The sequence below is a fragment of the Ceratotherium simum genome, chromosome 13, assembly GCF_057802395.1.
Source record: "Ceratotherium simum simum isolate JZ-2026a chromosome 13, ASM5780239v1, whole genome shotgun sequence".
Lineage (NCBI taxonomy): Eukaryota > Metazoa > Chordata > Mammalia > Perissodactyla > Rhinocerotidae > Ceratotherium > Ceratotherium simum.
In genome coordinates this window covers 31,886,860-31,908,316 of record NC_141912.1, presented here as the reverse complement: position 1 = coordinate 31,908,316, position 21,457 = coordinate 31,886,860, and the positions used below count along the sequence as shown (strand labels likewise).

The 21,457-nt window shown below is 42.7% G+C and overlaps 1 protein-coding gene across 4 annotated transcripts; it reads left to right on the top strand.

Annotated features, from left to right (window-relative positions):
• The first annotated feature begins 673 nt into the window (after nucleotides 1–673).
• LOC101393794 (saoe class I histocompatibility antigen, A alpha chain-like) lies at nucleotides 674–15,738 on the top strand. 4 transcript variants are annotated; one of them, XR_015554080.1, is made up of 9 exons: nucleotides 674–779; nucleotides 1,107–1,376; nucleotides 2,155–2,430; nucleotides 3,037–3,312; nucleotides 3,438–3,542; nucleotides 3,988–4,011; nucleotides 4,157–4,204; nucleotides 13,553–13,838; nucleotides 15,393–15,738. XR_015554080.1 is itself a non-coding variant. In XM_087438315.1 (8 exons), exons 1-8 carry the CDS (start codon nucleotides 707–709, stop codon nucleotides 13,588–13,590), a joined length of 1,110 nt encoding a protein of 369 aa, XP_087294441.1. In that variant the 5' UTR covers nucleotides 674–706; the 3' UTR covers nucleotides 13,591–15,738. The 4 variants fall into 4 exon arrangements, 3 of the variants coding, with proteins under 3 accessions (XP_087294441.1, XP_087294442.1, XP_087294443.1); XM_087438315.1 differs by having other exon boundaries at nucleotides 13,553–15,738; XM_087438316.1 differs by lacking the exons at nucleotides 13,553–13,838; nucleotides 15,393–15,738 and adding an exon at nucleotides 4,369–12,027.
• The last annotated feature ends 5,719 nt before the right edge of the window (nucleotides 15,739–21,457 follow it).

Below are 21,457 nucleotides of genomic sequence, written 5' to 3'. Positions count from 1 at the left end.
TATGAAGGAGCCAAAATCACTTCTTTTACAGATTAGATTCCTGATATTCAGGGGTTTTCAAGATTGTGTTACCCACTGTAGCTAATGAACAAAAAGGAACCTGGTCTCCATGAGGACCTCTGTCTGGTGTTTTCGGGCACAACTTCTCCATGTTTTAAGAGAAAATCCCTGTCCCTCCACCTCCATTCCCAGGGCAAGCTCACTGGCATCAAGTTCCCTGGGGGTGAGTTTTCTTCTAGAAGAGTCCAGGGGAAGAGGTGAGGAGTGGGAGGCAGGGAGTCCATCTCAGGGAGAGTGATTCCAGTGAGAGAAGGAAAAGGAGCTGAGCCCAGCCTGGGAGTCTCCCCTGGGTTTCCGCACACAGTCCCCGGGCCAGGACTCAGGGAGACTGTGTGACAAAGAGCTCTCGGTGCAGGAGGAGAGGGGTGACGGCAAAGTCGCAAGTCCCCGGCCGTGGCTCTCAGGATCTCAGACCTGATGGCGGTGTGTGGTGCGGGGAAGCCCAGTGTCGGGGAGCCCCCATCTCCCTGAGTTTCACTTTGTCTCACATTCTGCGTCAGGTCCTCCCGCCTGGAGACTCATGACGCGGCCCCAGTTCTCACTCCCATTGCGTGTCCGGTTCTAGAGACGCCAATCAGCGTCTCCGCGGTTCCGGTTATAAAGTCTCCACGGAACCGCCAGGACTCACTCTCCCCAGACCCGGAGTATGCCGGTCGTGATGCCTGGAATCTTCCTCCTGTTGCTCTCGGGGGCCCTGACCCTGACCGAGACCTGGGCGGGTGAGTATGAGGTCGGGAGGAAACGGCCTCTGCGGGGAACAGAGCGAAGGGACCTAACGGTGGGGGCGCAGGACCCCCGCGGAATTCGCGTCTTCGCGGACACCTGCCCAGAACCCCTCCCCCACCGCGGCCCCGCCCTGACTTGACCCCTCCCTTCTCCTGACTCTCCTCGTACCCCAAGTCCCCGTCCTTCTCCAACCCGCCGCCCCTTTTCCGTCTAACGAGCCGCTCACCCCCTCTGGCCCTTCCCGGCCCCATCAACTTGGGACCCCGGGACCCGCGCCCGGAGGAGGGTCGGGCCGGGTCTCAGGCCCTCCCCGCCCCCAGGCTCCCACTCCATGAGATATTTCAAAACCGCCGTGTCCAGTCCCGATGTCCGGGAGCCCCACTTCATCGTTGTCGGCTACGTGGACGACACGCAGTTCGTGCGGTTCGACAGCGACGCCGCGAGTCCGAGGATGGAGCCGCGGGCGCCGTGGATGGAGCAGGAGGGGCCGGAGTATTGGGAACAGGAGACGCAGATCTACAAGAACATTGAGCAGAATTTCCGAGCGGAACTTAACAAGTTGCGCGAGTACTACAACCAGAGCAAGGCCGGTGAGCGACTGGGGCCGGGCCCAGTCACAACTCCCCATCCCCACGGATGGGCCGAGTCCATCTGATTCTGTGGTCTGGTCTGAGATTCACCCTGTCCACCAATTATGCGGTAGACTCTGATAGACTTAAAAAGGTGTTTATTTGCGGTTTGATAGGACTGGAGTCCGGGCAAAACACAAATTCAAGTAGTCCTTGAATTGTTTTTCCACTGCTGAAAGGGAGAAGGAAGGTTTTATAGTCGTGGCTAAGAAGGGCGGAGAAGAAAAACGGGAAGGAATGTCCTTTAACAAATTCCAGGCACAGGGTAATCGTGAGGGTCCCTTGAAACAAGCCATTAAACTTAGGAATGTGGGAGAGACTCTGATGGGAATGAGGTCTCTGTCCTGATAATCTTATCGTCTTTGGAAATGAGGTCTCCATCACAATAATCATATTGTCCTTGAGAAGACTTGCAGAAGCATTTCAGGTATCTAATGAGTTCAAGAGTTCATCCTGAAGGAGGGATTTCTTCCTCTCCTCTTCATGTCTGCCTCACTCCATTTTAGTGCCTTAACGTGAAAGAGTCCATAATCTTTTTTCAATTCCACAACCCCAGCACTGTGGGACCCACTGGCCTCTCCACCAGGGAAGAGCCTGCAGCCATGTTCACAGGGTTTCATTTTCAGTTTACTTTTAATCGGGGTGGGGGTGGGGCTGACTGCAGGACAAGGCTAAGTGGGAAGGGCTGGTCGTTGGAGTGGGGCTAAGTGGGCAGGACTGACTGTGGGGATGGGGTTAGGGTCTCACACCTTCCAGTGGATGCACGGTTGCTACATGGGGTCAGACAAGCGCCTCCTCGGTGGGTACAGTCAGTTCGCCTACGACGGTGATGATTACCTCGCCCTGAACGAGGACCTGAACTCCTGGACTATAGCTGATACGGCAGCTCAGGTCACGCTGCGTGAGTGGGAGGCGAGGGGTCTTGTGGAGCACCACAAGGCCTACGTGGAGGGCAAGTGCGTGAAGTGGCTGCTCAGACACCTGGAGAACGGGAAAGAGATGCTGCAGCGCACAGGTACGAGGGTCCACGGGGCCTCCCCAGTCTCCCCTTGGGCTGAGGGCATTCTACAAGGAGTGGAAGAAAATGAGATGACACCAGAACACCCTTGTCCTGTGGGTCAGGAGACTAAGTCCGTCTGAGTTTTCCTTTCCAGTACCAGAGACTGACTCGCCCAGAGGTCCCGTCTTCCTTTCAGGGACAATTAAGGGATCTAGTCTCTCCGGCATGGAGGGGGAAACCTTCCCTGAAATAACTGACAAGCGGTTCCCTTTGACTCTGGCAACAGCTCTGGGACTCTCTCTTTCAGGCCTTGTTCTTTGCCCCAAACCAATGTGTTTGAGGTCTGACTCTGTTCTGAGTCTGAGGCCTCCACCCAGGTCAGGACCAGAAATCCCTTTTCTCCCCCTAAGAGACCTGCCTCCTACACTGGGCTATCTTGTCCTGATTCTACAACTTTCCAAACAACGGGAGATATCCCAGAAGCCTGTGTCCAGGCTGGTGTCTGGGTTTTGTGTTCCCTTCCCCAATTGTCCTGTCCGTTTTCAGGATCGTCACAAAAGCCTTGCTTCAGTAGCCCAAGACAGATGTAAATTTCCTGAATTTTCTGACCCTTCTTCTCAGACCCGCCAAAGGCACATGTGACCCACCACGCCATCTCTGACCACGAGGTCACCCTGAGGTGCTGGGCCCTGGGTTTCTACCCTGCGGAGATCACCCTGACCTGGCAGCGTGACAGGGAGGACCTGACCCAGGACATGGAGCTTGTGGAGACCAGGCCTGCAGGGGACGGGACCTTCCAGAAGTGGGCAGCAGTGGTGGTGCCTTCTGGAGAGGAGCAGAGATACACATGCCATGTGCGGCACGAGGGGCTGCCTGAGCCCGTCACCCTGAGATGGGGTAAGGAGGGAGACATGGATTCATGGCCTCTTCTCGGAGAAATCAGGAACCTTTCTGGAGACCTTCAGCAGGGTGAGGGTTGAGGGCCCAGGGGTCAGGATCCTCATGTTCCCTTCCCTCCCCAGAGCCACCTCCTCAGTACATCATCCCCACTGTGGGCATCATTGTTGGCCTGGTTCTCCTTGGAGCTGTGGTCACTGCAGCTGTGATGTGGAGGAAGACGTGCTCAGGTAGGGAAGGGATTGGGGGGATCTGAGACTTCTTGTCTCACTGGGGGCATTTCAAGCTCCAGGTAGAAGTTTACCTGCCTTGTTAATGGGAAATACCATCCACACACATGTCCTTGCCCAGTTTGGGGCCCTGTTTGCTAAGTCTTAATCTTTAGTAAAGCACATGTAGTAGTGAAGACAAATTTATCGCCTTGATGAGTCTGGTGATGGAGACCTGATTCCCAGCAGTCACAGGTGACAGGGGAAGGTCACTGCTGAGGACAGACTTCCAGGAGGGTGGTTGGTCCAGTCCCCACACATGTACTTTCTTCATGTTTCCTGATCCTGCCCTGGGTCAAAAGTCACAGTTCTGGAAACTTCTCTGGGGTCGAGGATTAGAGGGTCCTTTAGGACCTCGTGGCCCTGCCTCCTCCGGGGCCTCTCATGTGATGTTTTCTTCCCACAGGTGGAAATGGAGGAAGCCACACAAGTAAGGATGGGGGCTGGGGAGTGATCTCTGAAACCTTCGTGATGGTGTAAACAGGAGCTCATGAGGGAGCTTACCCACCCCATAGTTCCTCCTTTAGTCTCATCTCCTGTGGGCTCTGACCACATCCTGTTTTGTTCCATCCCAGGGAGTGACAGTGCCCAGGGCTCTGATGTGTCTCTCATGGATCCTACAGGTGAGACTCTGGAGGCCTGAAGTGGGAAGGTGTTGGGGCAGAAAGGACAGACTGAGTTATGGGGACTCTTTGGTTGGGACATTTTGAACGTACAGTGGGCTGTTCAGAATGTTACCAATTACAGTCACTGACTTAAATTTGTTCATGATTATTTTCTTCTATAGTGTGAGACAGCTGCCTGTGGGGGACTGAGTGATGCAAGATTTGTTCACGTCCCACCCCCCATTGTGACTTCAATAGCCTCTTTCTTCAAAGGGCATCAGAATGTGTCTGTGTTCCGGGGCCGGCCCCGTGGCTTAGCGGTTAAGTGCGCGCGCTCCACTACTGGCAGCCCGGGTTCGGATCCCAGGCACACACCGACGCACCACTTCTCCGGCCATGCTGAGGCCGTGTCCCACATACAGCAACTAGAAGGATGTGCAGCTATGACATACAACTATCTACTGGGGCTTTGGGGGGAAAAATAAATAAATTTAAAAAAATAAAATCCTCTTTTTTGGGGGGGGGTGGGGAGGAAGATTCACCCCGAGCTGACATCTGTTGCCAATCTTCCTCTTTTTGCTTGAGGAAGATTCACCCTGAGCTAACATCTGTGCCAATCTTCCTCTTTTTTGTATGTGGGTCGCCACCACAGTGTGGCTGACGAGTGGTGTAGGTCAGCGCCAGGGATCCAAACCTGCAAACCTAGGCCCCTGAAGTGGAGTGTGCTGGACTTAACCACTATGCCACCAGGCCGGCCCCTAAAATCCTCTTTATATATTGCTGGATTTGGTTTGCTAATATTTTGTCAAAGATGTGTTCTTATTCATGAGAGATATTGATCTGTAGGTTTCTATTTTTGTGCTATCTTAGTCTAACTTTCGTGTCAGGTAATACTGGCCTCATAGGATGTGTTGGGAAATATTCCTTCCTCTTCCATTTTTTAGAAGAATTTGTGGAGTACTGAGTTTATTTATTATTTAAATGCTCAGTAGAATTTGCTAATGAAGCCAGTGGTCCCGAGCTTTTCTTTGTAGGCAAGTATTTAACTACAGATTCATTTTCTATATTTGCTATAGATCTATTCAGATATCCTATTACTTATAGAGTCATCTTCAATAATTTCTTTCTTGCAACTTGTCCATTTCATCTAAATTGTCTAATTTGTCGGGAAAATGTTGTTTAGGGTATTCCCTTACACTGTCTTAAATTTCTGTAAGGTCACTGGTGATGTGTACTTTTTTTCATTCCTGATTTTGATGAGCTGTGTCTTTTTGTTTCTTGTCAATCTAGCTGTAAGTTTACCAAATTTTTTGATTTTTTCAAAGAGCCAAGTTTTGATTTTATTGATTTTCTTGTATTTTTGTTTCCTGTTTAATTCATTTCCCTTTTTTTTGTGTGTGTGTGAGGAAGAACAGCCCTGAGCTAACATCCATGCTAATCCACCTCTTTTTGCTGAGGAAGACCGGCTGTGAGCTAACATCTATTGCCAATCCTCCTCCTTTTTTCCCCCAAAGCCCCAGTAGATAGTTGTATGTCATAGTTGCACATCTTTCTAGTTGCCGTATGTGGGATGCGGCCTCAGCATGGCCGGAGAAGCGGTGCATCGGTGCGCGCCCGGGATCCGAACCCGGGCCGCCAGTAGCGTGGCCCTTAACCACTAAGCCATGGGGCCGGCCCTAATTCATTTCCCTTTTAATTGTTAGTATTTCCTTCCTTCTGCCTGCCTTGAGATTGGTTTGCTCTTTTTTTCCTATATTCTTAAATGAAAACTGAGATTATTGATTTGAGATTCTCCTTTTTTCTCATGTAAGCATTAAAGGTAGACATTTTTCTCTAAGCATGTGTATTAGTTTGCTAAGGCTGTCATAATAAAACACCACAGCCTGGGTGGCTAAAACCACAGAAAATTATTTTCTTACAGTTCTGAAGGCTGGAAGTCCAAGATCAAGGTGCCAGAAGGCTGGGTTTCTCCTGAGGCCTCTCTCGCTGGCTTGGGGACAGCCGCCCTCTTGCTCCCTCTTCATGTAGTCATTCTCTGTGCACATGCACCCTTGGTGCCTCTCTGTGTGCTCTAATCTCCTCTTCTTATGAGGACACCAGTCAGATTGCATTAGGGCCCACCCTAAGGGCTTCATTTTAACCTAATCACCTCTTTAAATTCCCTATCTCTAAATACAGTCATATTCTTAGGTACTGGGGATTAGGGCTTCAACATATGAAATGGAGAGGGGAGCATAATTCAGCCCATAACAGCATGTTTTAGCTGCAATCTATACATTTTGATATGTTATGTTTTCATTTCATTCAGTTCAAAATATGTTCTAATTTCCCTAGTGATTTCTTCTTTGACCCATGGGTTATTTGCTTATATGAGTTGTTTAATTTCCATCTATTTATGGATTTTCCAGATTTCCTTGTGTTGTTCACTTCTAATTTAATTCTTTTGTGGTCAAGGAACATACTTTGCATGATTCAATTTTTTTTTATTTATTGAGATTTATTTTGTGGTCAAACATATGGTCCATCCTGGAGAATGTCTCATGTGTGCTTGAAAGGAATGTTCCAGAAGTATTTGGTGGAGTATTCTATAGATTCCACTTTGGTGAAGTTGATTGATAGTGGTTTTTAGTCTTCTATAGCTTTTCTGATTTTGCATCTAGTTTTTCTCAATTACTGAGTGTGGAATACTAAAGTCTCTAACTGTTAATTGAATTTACTATTTCTCTCTCCCTCTTGTCAGTTTTTGTTTCATGTATTTTGGACTCTGTTGTTAGGTATATAAATGTTTATAGTTGCTACATCATCCTGATGAATTGACCCTTTTTGTTATAAAATATCCCTCTTTGTCTCTGAGACATGTTTTAAAGTCTTTTTTAAGCCTATTTTGTCTACTATTAGTTTAGCCACTAAAGCTCCCCTACGTTTACTGTTTTCATGGTGTGTCTTTCCCATCTTTATACTTTCAACTTATTTGTATATTTAAATCTAAAATGTGTCTCTTGTAGACAGCTTATAGTTGGATCCTGTTTTGTTCATCCAATCTGACAATCTCTGTCTCATCATTGAAGTGTCTAATGCATTTACACTTAATGTAATTATTGATGTGATTGATTTACATCTACTGTGTTGCTATTTGTTTTCTAGACGTCTTGTGGTTTTGTTTGCTCCTCTTTACTATTTTCTGTTGAGTTCAATCAATATTTTCTAGTGTACAAGTTACATTCCTTTGCTGGTCTTTTTAAACTATTTTTATTGAGATATAATTGACATACAACATTGCATTAGTTTCAAGTGTACAATATCATGATTCAACATATGTATATTGTGAAATGATCACCACAAGTCTAGTTAACATCCATCACCGCACATAGTTACCAATTTTTTTTCTCATGATGGGAACTTTTAAGATTACTCTCTTAGCAACTTTCAAATATACAATACAGCAGTACTAACTGTAGTCACCATGCTGTACATTACATCCCCAGGACTTATTTATTTTATAACTGGAAGTTTGTACCTTTGACTCATTTTGCCTACCCTCTGCCTCTGGCAACCACCACTCTGTTCTCTGTATCTGTGAATTTGATTTGGGGTTTGTTTTTTTTTTGTTTTTTGTTTTTTGTTTTTTGTTTTTTGTTTTTAGATTCCACATATAAGTGAGATCGTATGGTATTTGTCTTTCTCTGTTTGACTTATTTCACTTAGAATAATGCCCTAAAGCCCATCCATGTTATTGCAAATGGCAGGATTTCCTTTGTTTTATGGCTGAGTAATATTCCATTGTGTATATATATATATACACACCACATTTTCCTTATCCATTCATCCATTGATGGACACTTAGGTTTCCATGTCTTGGCTATTGTAAATAATGCTGCAAGGAACATGGAGATGCAGATATCTTTTCTAGTTGGTGTTTTCATTTCCTTTGGATAAATACCCAGAAGTGTAATTGCAGAATCATATGGTATTTCAATTTTTAATGTTTAGGGTAACCGCTATACTGTTTTCCGTAATGGCTGCACCAGTTCATATTCCCATCACCAGTCCAAAGGGTTCCCTTTTCTCCACATCCTCACCAACACTTGTTATCTCTTGTCTTTTTTATAGTAGCCAACCTAATGGTTGTGAGGTGATATCTCATTGCGGTTTGATTTTCATATCCCTGTTGATTGTGATGTTGAGCACCCTCTCATGTACCTGTTGGCCATTTGCATGTCTCCTTTGGAAAAATGTCTATTCAGATCCTCTGTCCATTTTTCAATCAGATTGTTTGGTTTTTTGCTATTGAGTTATATAAGGTCTTTATATATTTTGGATATTAACCGCATATCAGATATATAATTTACAAATAGTTTCTCCCATTCTGTAGTTTGCCTTTTCATTTTGTTAATTTCTTTTCCTGTGCAGAAGCTCTTTAGTTTCATGTAGTTCTATTTGTTTATTTTTGCTTTTGTTGCCTCTGTTTTGGTGTCATACCCAAAAAATCATCTCCAAGACCAATGTCAAGGAGCTTACTGCCTACGTTTTCTCCTAGGAGTTTTATGGTTTCAGGTCTTACATTCAAGTCTTTAATCCATTTTCAGTTGATTTTTATGTATGGTGTAAGATAGTGGTCCAGTTTCGTTCTTTGGCATGTTGCTGTCCAATTTTTCCAATCCCATTTATTGAAGAGACTGTTCTTTCTCCATTGTATATTCTTGGCTTCTTTGTTATAAACTAGTTGACCATATATGCATGGGTTTATTTCTGGGCATGCTACTCTGTTCTATTGCTCTATGTGTCTATTTTTATACCAATACCAAATTGTTTTGATTACTATAGCTTTGTAATAAAATAATCAAGAAATCAAGAAGCATGTTGCTTCTACATTTGTTCTTATTTCTTGAGATTGCTTTGGCTATTTGGCATCTTTTGTGGTTCCATATGAATTTTAGGATTGTATGCTCTATCTCTGTGGAAAATGCCATTGGATTTTGATAGAGATTGCATTGAATCTGTAGATTGCTTTGGGTAGTATGGAAATTTTAACAATACTAATTCATCCAACCCATAAGCATGTAATATCTTTCCATTTATTTGTATCTTCTTCAATTTATTTCATCAATGGCTTATAGTTTCCAGTGTACAGGTCTTTCACCTCATTGGTCAAATTTATTCCTAAGTGTTTCATTCTTTTTGACGTAATTGTAAGTGGGATTGTTTTCTTAATTTCTCTTTCTGATATTTTGTATTAGTGTATAGAAGTGGAACTGATTTTTGTGTATTGATTTTGTGTCCTGCGACTTTGCTGAATTTGATTATTAGTTCTAACAGTTTTTTGGTAGAGTCTTTAGGGTTTTCTATATATAATATCATGTCATCTATAAATAGAGACAGTTTTACTTCTTTCTTTTTTTTTAATTTTTTGTTTATTGCAGTAACATTGGTTTATAACATTGTATAAATTTCAGGTGTACATCATTATACTTCTATTTCTGCATAGATTACATCATGTTCACCACCCAAATACTAATTACAACCCATCACCACACACATGTGCCAAATTATCCCTTTCGCCCTCCTCCCTCCCCACTTCCCCTCTGGTAACCACCAATCCGATCTCTGTCTCTATGTGTTTGTTTATTGTTGTTATTATCTACTACTTAATGAAGGAAATCATACGGTATTTGACCTTCTTCCTCTGACTTATTTCACTTTGCATAATACCCTCAATGTCCATCCATGTTGTCACAAATGGCTGGATTTCATCATTTCTTATGGCTGAGTAGTATTCCATTGTGTATATATACCACATCTTCTTTATCCATTTGTCCCTTGATGGGCACTTAAGTTGCTTCCAAGTCTTGGCTATTGTGAATAACGCTGCAATGAACACAGGGGTCCATGTATCTTTACTTCTTTCTTTCTGATTTGCATGCCTTTTATTTCTTTTTCTTGCCTAGTTCCTCTTGCTATTGGACTTCCAATACTATGTTGAAGAAGAATAACAAGAGTGGGCATCCTTGTCTTGTTCCTGATTTTAGAGAAAGAGCTTTCAGCTTTTCACCATTGAGTATGATGTTAGCTGTGGACTTGTCATATATGGTCTTTAATATGTAGAGGTACATTCTCAATTCCCACTTTATTGAGAGTTTTTATCATAAATGGATGTTGAATTTTGTCAAATGTTTCCTCTGTCTATTGAGATGGTCATATGATTTTATCCTTCATTTTTTTAATGTGGTATATCACATTGATTGATTTGTAGATGTTGAACCATCCTTACATCTCTGGAATAAATCCCACTAGATCATGGTGTATGATTTTAATATATGTTGAATTCGGTTTGCTAATATTTTGTTGAGGATATTTGCATCTATGTTCATCAGGATATTGGTCTGTAATTTCCTTTTCTTGCAGTGCCCTTGTTGGTTTTCGTATCAGAGTAATGCTGGTCTTGTAAAATGAGTTTGGAAGTGTTGCTTTCTCTTCTGTTTTTTGGAAGAGTTTGAGAAGGATTGGTATTAATTCCTCTTTAAATGTTTGGAATATTTTTTGAGTTATCTTATTAGTGATCTCTGGGGATTCCATATGTATCTGAACTTAACCTACTGCAGATTAATACTAACTTAATTCCAATAGTGTATAGAAACTTTAGTGTATCCAAGTCCAATATAGCTCTCTTCCTTCCACCCTCCTTTGTGCTCTTGTTGTCATAGAAATTACATCTTTATATGTTGTAAGCTCAACAATAGTTGTGTAGTTATTGTTTTATGCAGTTGTCTTTTAAATCACTACTTGACAGTAGAAAAGAGTAAAACATTTATCTATATTGTCTTTTATAATTGCTAATGTAATTACCTTTACCAGTGCTCTTTATTTCTTCATATGGATTCACGTTAACCTTCTGGTGTCAGTTTCTTTCAGTCTGAAAGACTTCTTTGTAAGGCAGGTATGCTAGCAACAAATTCTCTCAGCCTTTGTTTATCTAGGTATGTCTTTATTTCATCCTCATTGTTGAAGGATAATTTTGCTGGATATAGAGTTCTTGGTTGACAGTTTGGAACTTTTCTTTCCAGCATTTTGAATATATTATTCCACTAGCTTTTGGACTCCATTGTTGCTGATGTGTAGTCTGCTGTTAATCACATTGAGGTTCTCTAGTACATAAAAGTCATACTTTTCTCCTGCTACTTGCAAATTTTTCTTTGTCTGTGTTTTGACAGTTTCACTATGATGTCTCTATGATATATTTGGCTTATGACAGTTTTACTGTAATAAGAAATAGATGTAGGGGCTGGCCTGGTGGCATAGTCATTAAGTTCGCATGCTCCACTTCGGTGGCCTGGGGTTCAGAGATTTGGATCCCACCCATAGACCTACACACTGCTCATCAAGCCATGCTGTGGTGGTATCCCACATACAAAATAGAGAAAGATTGGCAACAGATGTTAGCTCAGGGCCAAACTCCCTCACCAAAAAAAAAAAAAAAAATTTGATGTGGACCTCTTTGAGTTTATCCTTCTTGGAGTTCGTTGAGCTTTTCGGACATGTCGGTTAATATTTCTCATACTAGTTGGGACATTTTCAGCTTTTATTTTTTCAAGTTTTTTTTTTTTTTTGCTTCTTTCTCTCTCTCCTCTCCTTCTGTGACTCCAATTACATCTATATTGGCATGTTTGATGGTTTCCTACAGGCTCTGCTCATTAGTCTTCATTCATTTTCCTTTATGTTTATCAGACGGAATCATTGCAATTAACTAATCATCATTCACTGAATTTTTGTCTGCCTGCTAGATTATGTATTTGAGACTGTACATTGAATTTTTATTTCAATTATTAAACTTATCAACACCAAAATTTCCACTTAGTTCTTCTATTATAATTTCTATGTCTCTATAATCTATATTGGGTGAGTCATTGTTATCAAACTTTCTTTTAATTCTTTAAATATGATTTCCTTTGGTTTTTCAGCATTTATAATGGCTTATATAAACTATTTGTGTACTTAGTACAATATCTAGGTGTCCACAGATTGTTTATATTCACTGCTATGGACCACAATTTCCTGTTTCTTTACATGTCTCATTATCTTTTATTTTGAAAAGTGGACATTTTAGATAATATATTCTGACAACTCTGGCTTCTGATGTGCACCAGGGGTGTTCATATTGCTTTTTCATTTGTTTGTTTCATGACTGGACTTTTACTGTAGAATCTGTCTTCCCAGCAGTATACAGTTATAGAGGTGATGCTCCGTTTTGTTGTTGTTTTTTTAATTCTTGTTTTATTTTTAAGCCTTGCTTTCTGTGATTCAGCCTTGGGTCAGTGTAGCCTAATGGTCATCCAATGGTTGTTCAAAAGTTTTCCTTGGGGCCAGCCTGGTGGAGTAGTGGTTAAGTGCATGCACTTCACTGCAGTGGCCTGGGATTTTCAGGTTACAATCCCAGGTGTGCACCAATGCTTCGCTTGTCAACCCATGCTGTGGCAGCACCCCATATAAAGTAGAGGAGGATGGGCACAGATGTTAGCTCAGAGCAAATCTTCCTCAGCATATAGAGAAGGATTGGCAACAGATGTTAGCTCAGGGCTAATCTTACTCACAAAAAAAAGAAAAAAAGTTTTCTTTAAACACTTTGAGCCAACAAGGCTTCTACTCTTTGCTGAGGAGATATGTGTGAGAGTTTGGTTACTCTTCAAAGTTCAGGCAGTTTACAGATATGCATTGGCTTCCACTTTCTGTTTGCGTAAAACCTCACAGTCACCTATGGATGAATAGATAACTGGGGCCTTTTCTGGCCTTTCCTGAGTATGCAGAGGTGCACACATTTTCAGATCCCCAGGAATATATTGAATATTTTCAAAGCACCCTATGACTGTCTTGTTTCCGTGATCCCTCTTTTTAAATTTTTGGGTGTTTTCCTGCTTTCACAAACTGATATTACAGTCTTGAGCAGCTGAAATCTTCCGTTTGTTTGCCCTGCCACAAAGCTGAGGAGACAATGAGCAAAGCCCCAATTAAACTGCCACAGAGCCCACTGTATTTACCAAGTTCAGTGGTTTTCAGTAAATAAATACTTTTCAACCAAATTTGTGCACCTTGTTTCCGGAGTTCTTGAATTGTTTTTATAATTGTGCCAGGTTCATCATTGCTTTTTTGGAAAAAGGGTGTACTAAGGTGTTCAATCTCCATTGCAGAAATGCCACCCTCCTAGAACTCAGGTTTAAAGTAACAGAATTTCTCCTTGCCAGACCCTCAGGGATCTGGCATTAAAATTTCTATTTGCCTTCACCTTTCAGTACATTCTGTCCATATTTGGTTAACTGTTTCTGTCTTGAAAAAAGTATTTTATTAAATTTTTTCTGATTTCTCTGATCCTTTCAGTGTCACCATCAGCATATGAGCCATTGACCCACGTCTGATGGCAACATCAACCTGCAGTGCTGGGCCCTAGAATTTTACTCAGTGGAGATCACACTGACTTGAATGCAGGATAGAAAGAACCAAACCCAGGACATGGAGCTGTGAAGACCAGGCCTGCAAGTGATGGAACTTTCCACTTGAACTTTCCAGAAGTGGGCACCTGTGGTGGTACATTCTAGAGAGGAGCAGAAATACACATGTCATATGCAGCCTGAGGGGCTGCCTGAGCCCCTCATCCTGAGATGGGGTAAGAAGGGAGATGTGAGGATAGAAACCCCTTCTCAGAACCAACACAGCACAGATATTTTGGGTACCTGTGGCAGGGTCAGTGTATTGTCCAGGAGGCTCATGGTCCCTTCTAGTCCCTTCTCAGATCACCTTCCCAGCTCATCCTACTCACTGTGGGAATCACTGCTGGCCTAGTGCTCCTTGCTGCTCTGATCTTTGGAGTTGTAATCTGCAAGAAGATCTCAGGTATAGAAAGAGTATGGGAATACGGACTTCTTCATTACATGTAGGATCTCAACCCAAGTGGATGATTTCCATAACCCTAGATAGAAATGGAGATCAGTGACATGCAACAAGTTTGGAATAGAGTCTGACAGAGAGATTGGCTGAGAGGCCACTGCCTGTTCAGGTGATGATTTGCATGCAAGCAGGAGAAAAAATAGGTAGAAAGATTGTTTTGGGGAATTGTAAGCTTGGAAGCAGGTAGGTTGACAAACTGCTAGCTGGACAGGAAAGCAGAGGATATCAAAGTCAACAGCCATGGGCTCCCATAGATCCCAGTGTTCAGGGCAGCCTCTTATTTAACTAAAGGACACTAGCCCTGGGACCATCCCTAGGCTGAGAAGTCATGTCTGGACCCATATGTCCCCTGATCCTCTGTGAAATTGTGGCCAGCAAGATAACAAATGTCTGCATAGTCATTGAGTGGGTATCCAAGGTTCCTTGGAATCAGATCTTTATGTCCTCATGTTTACCGTATGAAAATCCTGTCCTGCAGTTTTTACACTTCTTTCTAGAGATTAAATGTTATCAAACCAAGTACTCAGAATGAACATACTTACTAGTAGATGAGCATCTAGTGTAGACACCATCTCACATTGCACAAATTGGGTGGGGTAAACAGACACCTACCCCAGATGTAGACAATAAGAGCGGTCAGCAGTGTTTATCCCAAGCATATGGGGTGCTGCCCACCCAGTACTTATAGGCCAGAAAGAAAGGTCCACTGCTGCACCACAGACCTACAGGAGGGTGATACTTCTGTTTCTGCACATGTCTTCTCTCCCACTGTTCCCTGATGCTGCCCAAAGTCTGAACTGAACTTCTTGAACCTTCCCTGGGGTATAACACTAGCCAATTATTTTATAACCTCAGTGCCCCTCCCCACTATAACAACTTCTCAAAGGTTGTTTCCTTCTATGTGTTAAATAAATAAGTTAATTTCTAATTCAGGTGGCTACAGGATAAGTGGGAGAAAGCTGATCTCCATAACCTTTGTGATAAAGAAGAAGAAATCCAAAAAGTAATCCCCATCCTATCCCATGACTCTATCTGTGAATTTCATCCAGATTCCTCTTGATATTTTTCCCCAGGCAGTTACAGAATGCCAGGACACTCACAGCTTCTTAAGCTGTCACTCGTAAAGGCCAGGTGGGAGAGAGGATTGAGGCAGTGGAAAACAGGTTTGGCTGTAGCAGGTCTTGGGTTTTTTAAGTTAAGAATGTGACGTAGGCTGTCCTGAAAGCTTTGTGGTGTTAAGACTTGAATCTGTTCCTTAACATTTTTTCCATAGCTTGAGAGAGCTGCCTTGTGCGGGACAGGACTGGTGAGACATGAATTATTCACGCTTCTGCTTTACTTCTCTGTGGACTCTTGACTTCTTTTCCTCCAAATGGTCTCCGAATATCTCTGTGCTGCTCTCAGTTTAATACTTATATGAAGTAGGTGGAAGAGTCCATTTCCAAGCATATGCCCACCCCTCCACCATACTCTCTGCACCCCAGACCTGTGGTTCCCTACCCCTAGACCACCTTTCCTTTTCCAGGGGAGATGGAGCTAAGAACTCTCCCTCCCTATCCTTGATCATGGACTTCTTAGCCTCCAGAACTGTGAAAAATAAATTTCTGTTGTTTAAGCCACCCAGTCTATGGAATGTGTGTTATAGCAGCTTGAACTAAGACACTTGGTCATTGCTTGCGTATGTATCTGCATCTTTCTTTGCACTGTAATTTATACTTGTTCTTTAGGTGGTCCCTTGCTCCACCAGGTCCTAGAACCTCACGCATCCCAGAGGGTGAGCCATTTTCCAAAACTATAGAAATCAAGGGCTGAGAATGGCACTTCTCAACCCTGCCCCATCTCTGGATAAGTTTATTTTTGCTTTGTAGATTTCATTCCTTCCTTATGGAATTTATTTGTATGTTATTTTGGAAGAGAAATGCAGTTCATTCTGTTCAGGCCATGCTATGTCCCTGGCTACAGGTTTGTGATTCCATCAAGATACTCAGGGCAGCAACTGCACACAGATCTCTGAATTTCACACATTAATCACCAAACTGCTCGTTCCTTTGCCTTCCTTCCAACAGTGTCACCAGAACACTTCTTAATTCATTTAATAGACATGTAATAGTAAGACAAATTTTGGAATTAGCCAGATGTGTCAATATTGTAATATGATCAAATTCTTGTTGATATCTTATCCCTTTGGGTGTCCTACATATGGTAGGGCCCTGGGAGGAAACAGATGTCACAATCAAAGGTATAGCTGAAGAAAGTTTAATGGCCCAGCTATTTACAGAGGTGTAGGCAGGTAACAGCAATGGATGTCAGAGCTCCCTGGGACAAGACACAGCAGGAAGCCATTAGCACCTCTAGACCGAAGGACAGTAGAAGGGAGTTGTTTCTGGAACCCAGCAAAGCTGTAGCCTTCAAAAGGGGCCACCAAACATGTGCTGGTGCTGTAGGTAGATGCAGGCATTACTGTAGCATAGCACTGGAGGAAAGAGTCCAGGTATCAATGCCTTGAATCCTCTCTCCTCCCACACAATGATCCCTGCAGTGCCTACTAGTGGCAAACCCAACGGGAAGCCAGAAGGCAAGGAACCCAGGTGATATGTTTTAAGGATAACTGGAAATATAAGCGATGATCCACAAGCCACTTAGGACCTAAAGTATAGACAAAAGAGAAGAATTAGGATGTTAAAAGTATACAGATTCTGTGAAAGAAAAGCAGGATGTGTGTCTTCAATTATAATAATAAGTGTTGGAAATATTACAGATGTTAGGCTTATTCAGTATGGCCTCATGGGTTGTATCTAGGTGGAAGGGAGAGGAAATCGCTATGGATATCCATGATGAAGATCTTCCTGTGAGAAATCTCCAAAACCAAAAGGTTTTAAGATCTCCATTAATCAGGATAGAGAAGCACAGGCTGGACAACCACTGCAAAGAGATCTACATTCGTTTCCTAGGATGTGCATCAAAGCATAAGTCTAGAGACAAGTGTCATGGTGGCGAATGAGAGTGGTTCTCTCAGATTCTACTAGCACATGAGAGCTCATGACCTGTGGACATAAATTGCTGGAAAAAGAGGCCATCAGCCCCCACTGAGATCCCCCCCAAAAAAGTCATGGCCCTGAGCTAACTTGCTTATCACATTTAATATTTTTTAGCATATATTTTATGTTCCTGCACAAATCTTACTTATTACTTATTTGGGAAAAAAGGGAATGTGTTTGGGAAAAAAGGGAATGTGTTAGGCATAATGGATATAGAATCCATTATAGAATCATAGGCTCAGCCTATGAAGAAGTAAGACTCAGGGCAATTGGGGGCCAAGGCACCTCTGGGATATGGGCAGCAAGTACTGATCATCAGTCTCATTAAGGGCCAATCACTGGGATAAAAAATAAAATACTCGTACAATTTTCACACTCTTTGCCACTGCTCAAGATTCACATTCCTATAAGAGCATATGCAATTGGTCTAGCTTGGGCCTACTATCCACTCCTTCACTAGAAGAAGCAACTCAACATGGATTAACAGGCCTGCCAGCCTGCATCTGGATGGTATATATTGTAGTTCTCTAAAGCATATTGGGGTGCGCTTTCAAGGAATGGGCATGATATATAAAAGTTTGCACTAAATATTCACTGCTGACGCAAAATAAGTGGATTCCTTTTTAAGAGCCAAGTCTCAGAGGCCAGATCACCCTCAGAGTTATGTATGTGGCCACTCTGCATGACCACAAGGTGATGTTCAGCTGGGGCTGGAGCATCCCAACTCCAAGCCAGGCATAGCAGGAGAGGGAGAGGGTCTTTGGGGCTGGGGTTCAACAGGGAGAGGCCTCAGATGCCTCTGCATCTGTGGCTTTAGCATCTGATTCTCCTCTCGCTTCCATACACCATAGCTCAGAACCAGTGCTCCTAGTCTTCCTCAGTTTGTCTGAGGGCTAGGCCAAAAAGTCATGGAAGTAATCACATAATAAGTCACAGGTAAATATTGCGATTTCCAAGGTAATTAAAAGAATAATAAGAGAATGTGTAACTAGAAAGCCAATTAAGAAGACTACAATAATGAAAATATGTTGGTTAATCCAAAAGAAGGCAAGAAAGAAAAACAATGGAGTCAATAAAAGGGTACTTTTATACAGGTTTCTGCTACAGTTGAAGACATGCTCATCTCCCTACTGGACATTGAACAACTGACCTCGTTGAACTTAAGGACACGCAGAGTGTCAAAGAGCTTCCGGTTCTTCTCGTTGTCCTTCAGTTTCACATAGTACTGCTGCAACCCGTGCAGCGTCAGTTTAGTCTCATCGTCTATGAAGATCTCCATTGGCTGGGGGGAGGGAGAGGAAGGGCGTGGGGGACAGGAGGAGGGCAAAGTGGGGGGTTAAACCTGGGGGGGTGGAGTAAGTTGATCTCCAGTACACCCCATGGGGGGAGATGGGGAGAAGAGAGAAGGTTGAAAACCACGCTCCACTCCCCAAAATACCCACATTTAATGCGGTCTCTTCCACATTAGACCTGATTTCCTTCCTATCAGTTGAGTTTTAAGATTACCCAACTGAAAACTGTCATGGGAAGGGAACTTTGCAGGGAGGAGAAGGAGCAGTGAAACCACCGGATGGCACGATGTAACAAATATGTCTGAGTCGCTCAGTGCATCAGGCTCTGCTGCTACAGGTGTGAAAAAGACCAACACCACCTTTTCCCTCATGGACCTTATCCTCCCAGTTCCAGAGTCCTCCACTGTCTCTCCTTCAGTCTGTATGGCTGACTCATTAGTTTCTAGAGAGGGAAGTGCAGCTGTGCTGTCTCTTGCTCAAAACCTGAGCCAAGCCTCTTACTCCTTAACGTTAGAGCAGCTCTGCCAATCTCAAGTCTCCACCTACAAATATGAACCATCCTCCCTGACTGTGAACTAGGAGTGGCTGGTTTGTGTAGGTTTGGAGTCAGAACTGAGAAATCTGATTCCCAGTGATGTGGAATTGACACTTCTCCAAATTTGCCCAGATGTATAGTAAAGATCAATAAAACTTCCTTAGAACTCCCATGGAGATAAATATCTATAAAAATTACAATCCCACGTCAGATTATCTATCCTACAGATATATGTCATGCTTAGAAATGATATATGCAGAAAACTATTCATTGTAGCATTATTTTAATAGCAAAAGATGAAACAACTTACGTATTGATAAATGGGGGGCCAGTTAAATCCATCCATATAGTGTAATACCATAAAGCTGTAAAAAAAGCAAAAGAGAAATTCTTCATGTATTGATAAAGAAGATCTCCAAATTAAATCGTTAACAGAAAATAACCACGTTTCAGAGCTGTGTATACTAGGCTGTATTTTGTTTAAAAGGGGAACAAGAATTTATGTACATACACACGTGTGTACACACATATGCACATACACACATACATGCACACATGCCCGGAAAGACATTCAAGGACCTGGTAATAATGTTCTCTAAGGGGAGAGCAGTAGGAGCCATGCTTTGGTGGAACAACCTTGGAGGGCAGCGTGGGGGTGGCCCCCCTCTCCTGTGGCAGCTGCTTCTCTGCCCTGGGCTGCAGACAGCGCTTGGGGACTGTCCACGTGTCACCTGTGGGGACACTGATTTGCATTCTACCCCATCTTTACATGAATAGCATTACATTATTCTACTTCCCCAATCAAAGATCCACTTACCAACAACTGGAAAGATATTTTCTAGAGGTATTATTTGCCCTCTTCTCAATATTGTCTGTTGATTGATTCTACATGTGGTTTATCTGTCTTGCTCTTATTTAGACTTTTTAATTTCTAAGGTGATTCAACAACTGTTTGTTCACATCTTCCTCCCATCCAAATGTGCTCTGACAAGGCAGGGTGAGTGAGATGCTAAATGATGACAAGCACCTTGTCAGCTTCTTACCACATTCATTATATCCCACCCCCATTTGTACAGTGCAGGCAGTTTCTGCTGCGAGATGATCAATATTAGCAAGAGAGAGTTCTTTGTTGTGTTCTAGGTGCTCCATTCTGCCCCATCCCACAGAGGATGGGAATGAGGAGGCACCGAGGGCAGCTGTGCACCGTCACCCAAGAGCTCAGGACTTCAGTATCTCTGGCCTTAACCAGGAAGATCAAGTCTGAACTCTGAGGGGCAAAGGTGTAAAAAATAGATGGTATTGGGAGACCATAGAGATAAAGGACTCTAGGAGTGTGTCTAATGCTAATGAAATATGAATTGAAATCAGTTCATAGGGGTAAGTAAACAGTTTGTACCAGCATCATCATCAACAACACTGACCAAAAAGTGATCTCAATAAAAATAAACAAAACAGATCTCTTATGCTGAAAGAGAATAACTTTTTTTAGCAAATTTGGAGATATACTCCGTAGCTATTTATCTTGATGGGGCCTGTAGAATGTTATCTTAATAAATATAAAAATATATTCATATTCATTCATTCAATATATATTTATTAAACCTACCATTTCCCAAGAAATATTGTAAGTGCCGAGGAGAAGTGGTGAAAAAAAAAGAAATAAAAATCTGGGCTCTCGTGAATTTTTCATTTTACTTTTAGGAGACTGACACTAAGTAAAATAAATAAATTATGTGGTATGTCAGGTCATGATTTATGCTATGGAGAAAATCAAGGTGGGAAAAGTGTGTGGAAGGTAGTGGGTGCTGGGAGTTGGAAGTTTCAATAGAGCAGGCATCAGCAAGGACAAAGACATGAAAGAAGTGAGGGAGAAGCATCCCAGGTAGGAGGAGTAACAGGTGCAAAGGTCCTGAGGTGGCGGTGCTCAGATTAATTTCCAAGTAAAGCAAGTAATTGGAAAAATCTCTTATTGGAGATATTGTAGCCAAAATATTCTGTATAGAGATAAGTGCCTCTGACACTTGGAGTGTGCGATCTAAACCTGTGCTTGAAGCTTAATCCAATCAAGGATATTTGATTAAAACTCAGCCCTACTTTCATGCTCCCTTGTTGCTCTCTTCCCACTGAACATAGTGAAAATTTATTCTGAGTAAGAACATAGATGAAGATCTGGGGTTTTCACAAGTGATTGGCAGCTCTGCAGTTGTCTTGGTCAGGATCCCTGATATGTGGGAGAGATGCTTTCAGTGAAACTGTCCTTTTCTCTAGGCACTCTCCACCCTGGATGCTCCCTTTCCTATGCATTTGTTTAGATTATTGGAAAGGAATGTTACTAGGCCATATTTTCTTAGATCTGCATGAAAAGGTCTTCTTTAAATTGTTAATTATTTGGTCTCAATATTTCTCTAGGAGGTGTTTCAAGTAGACATTTAAAAAACAACTATTTTTTCAAGATTACAGTTATGAATAATTT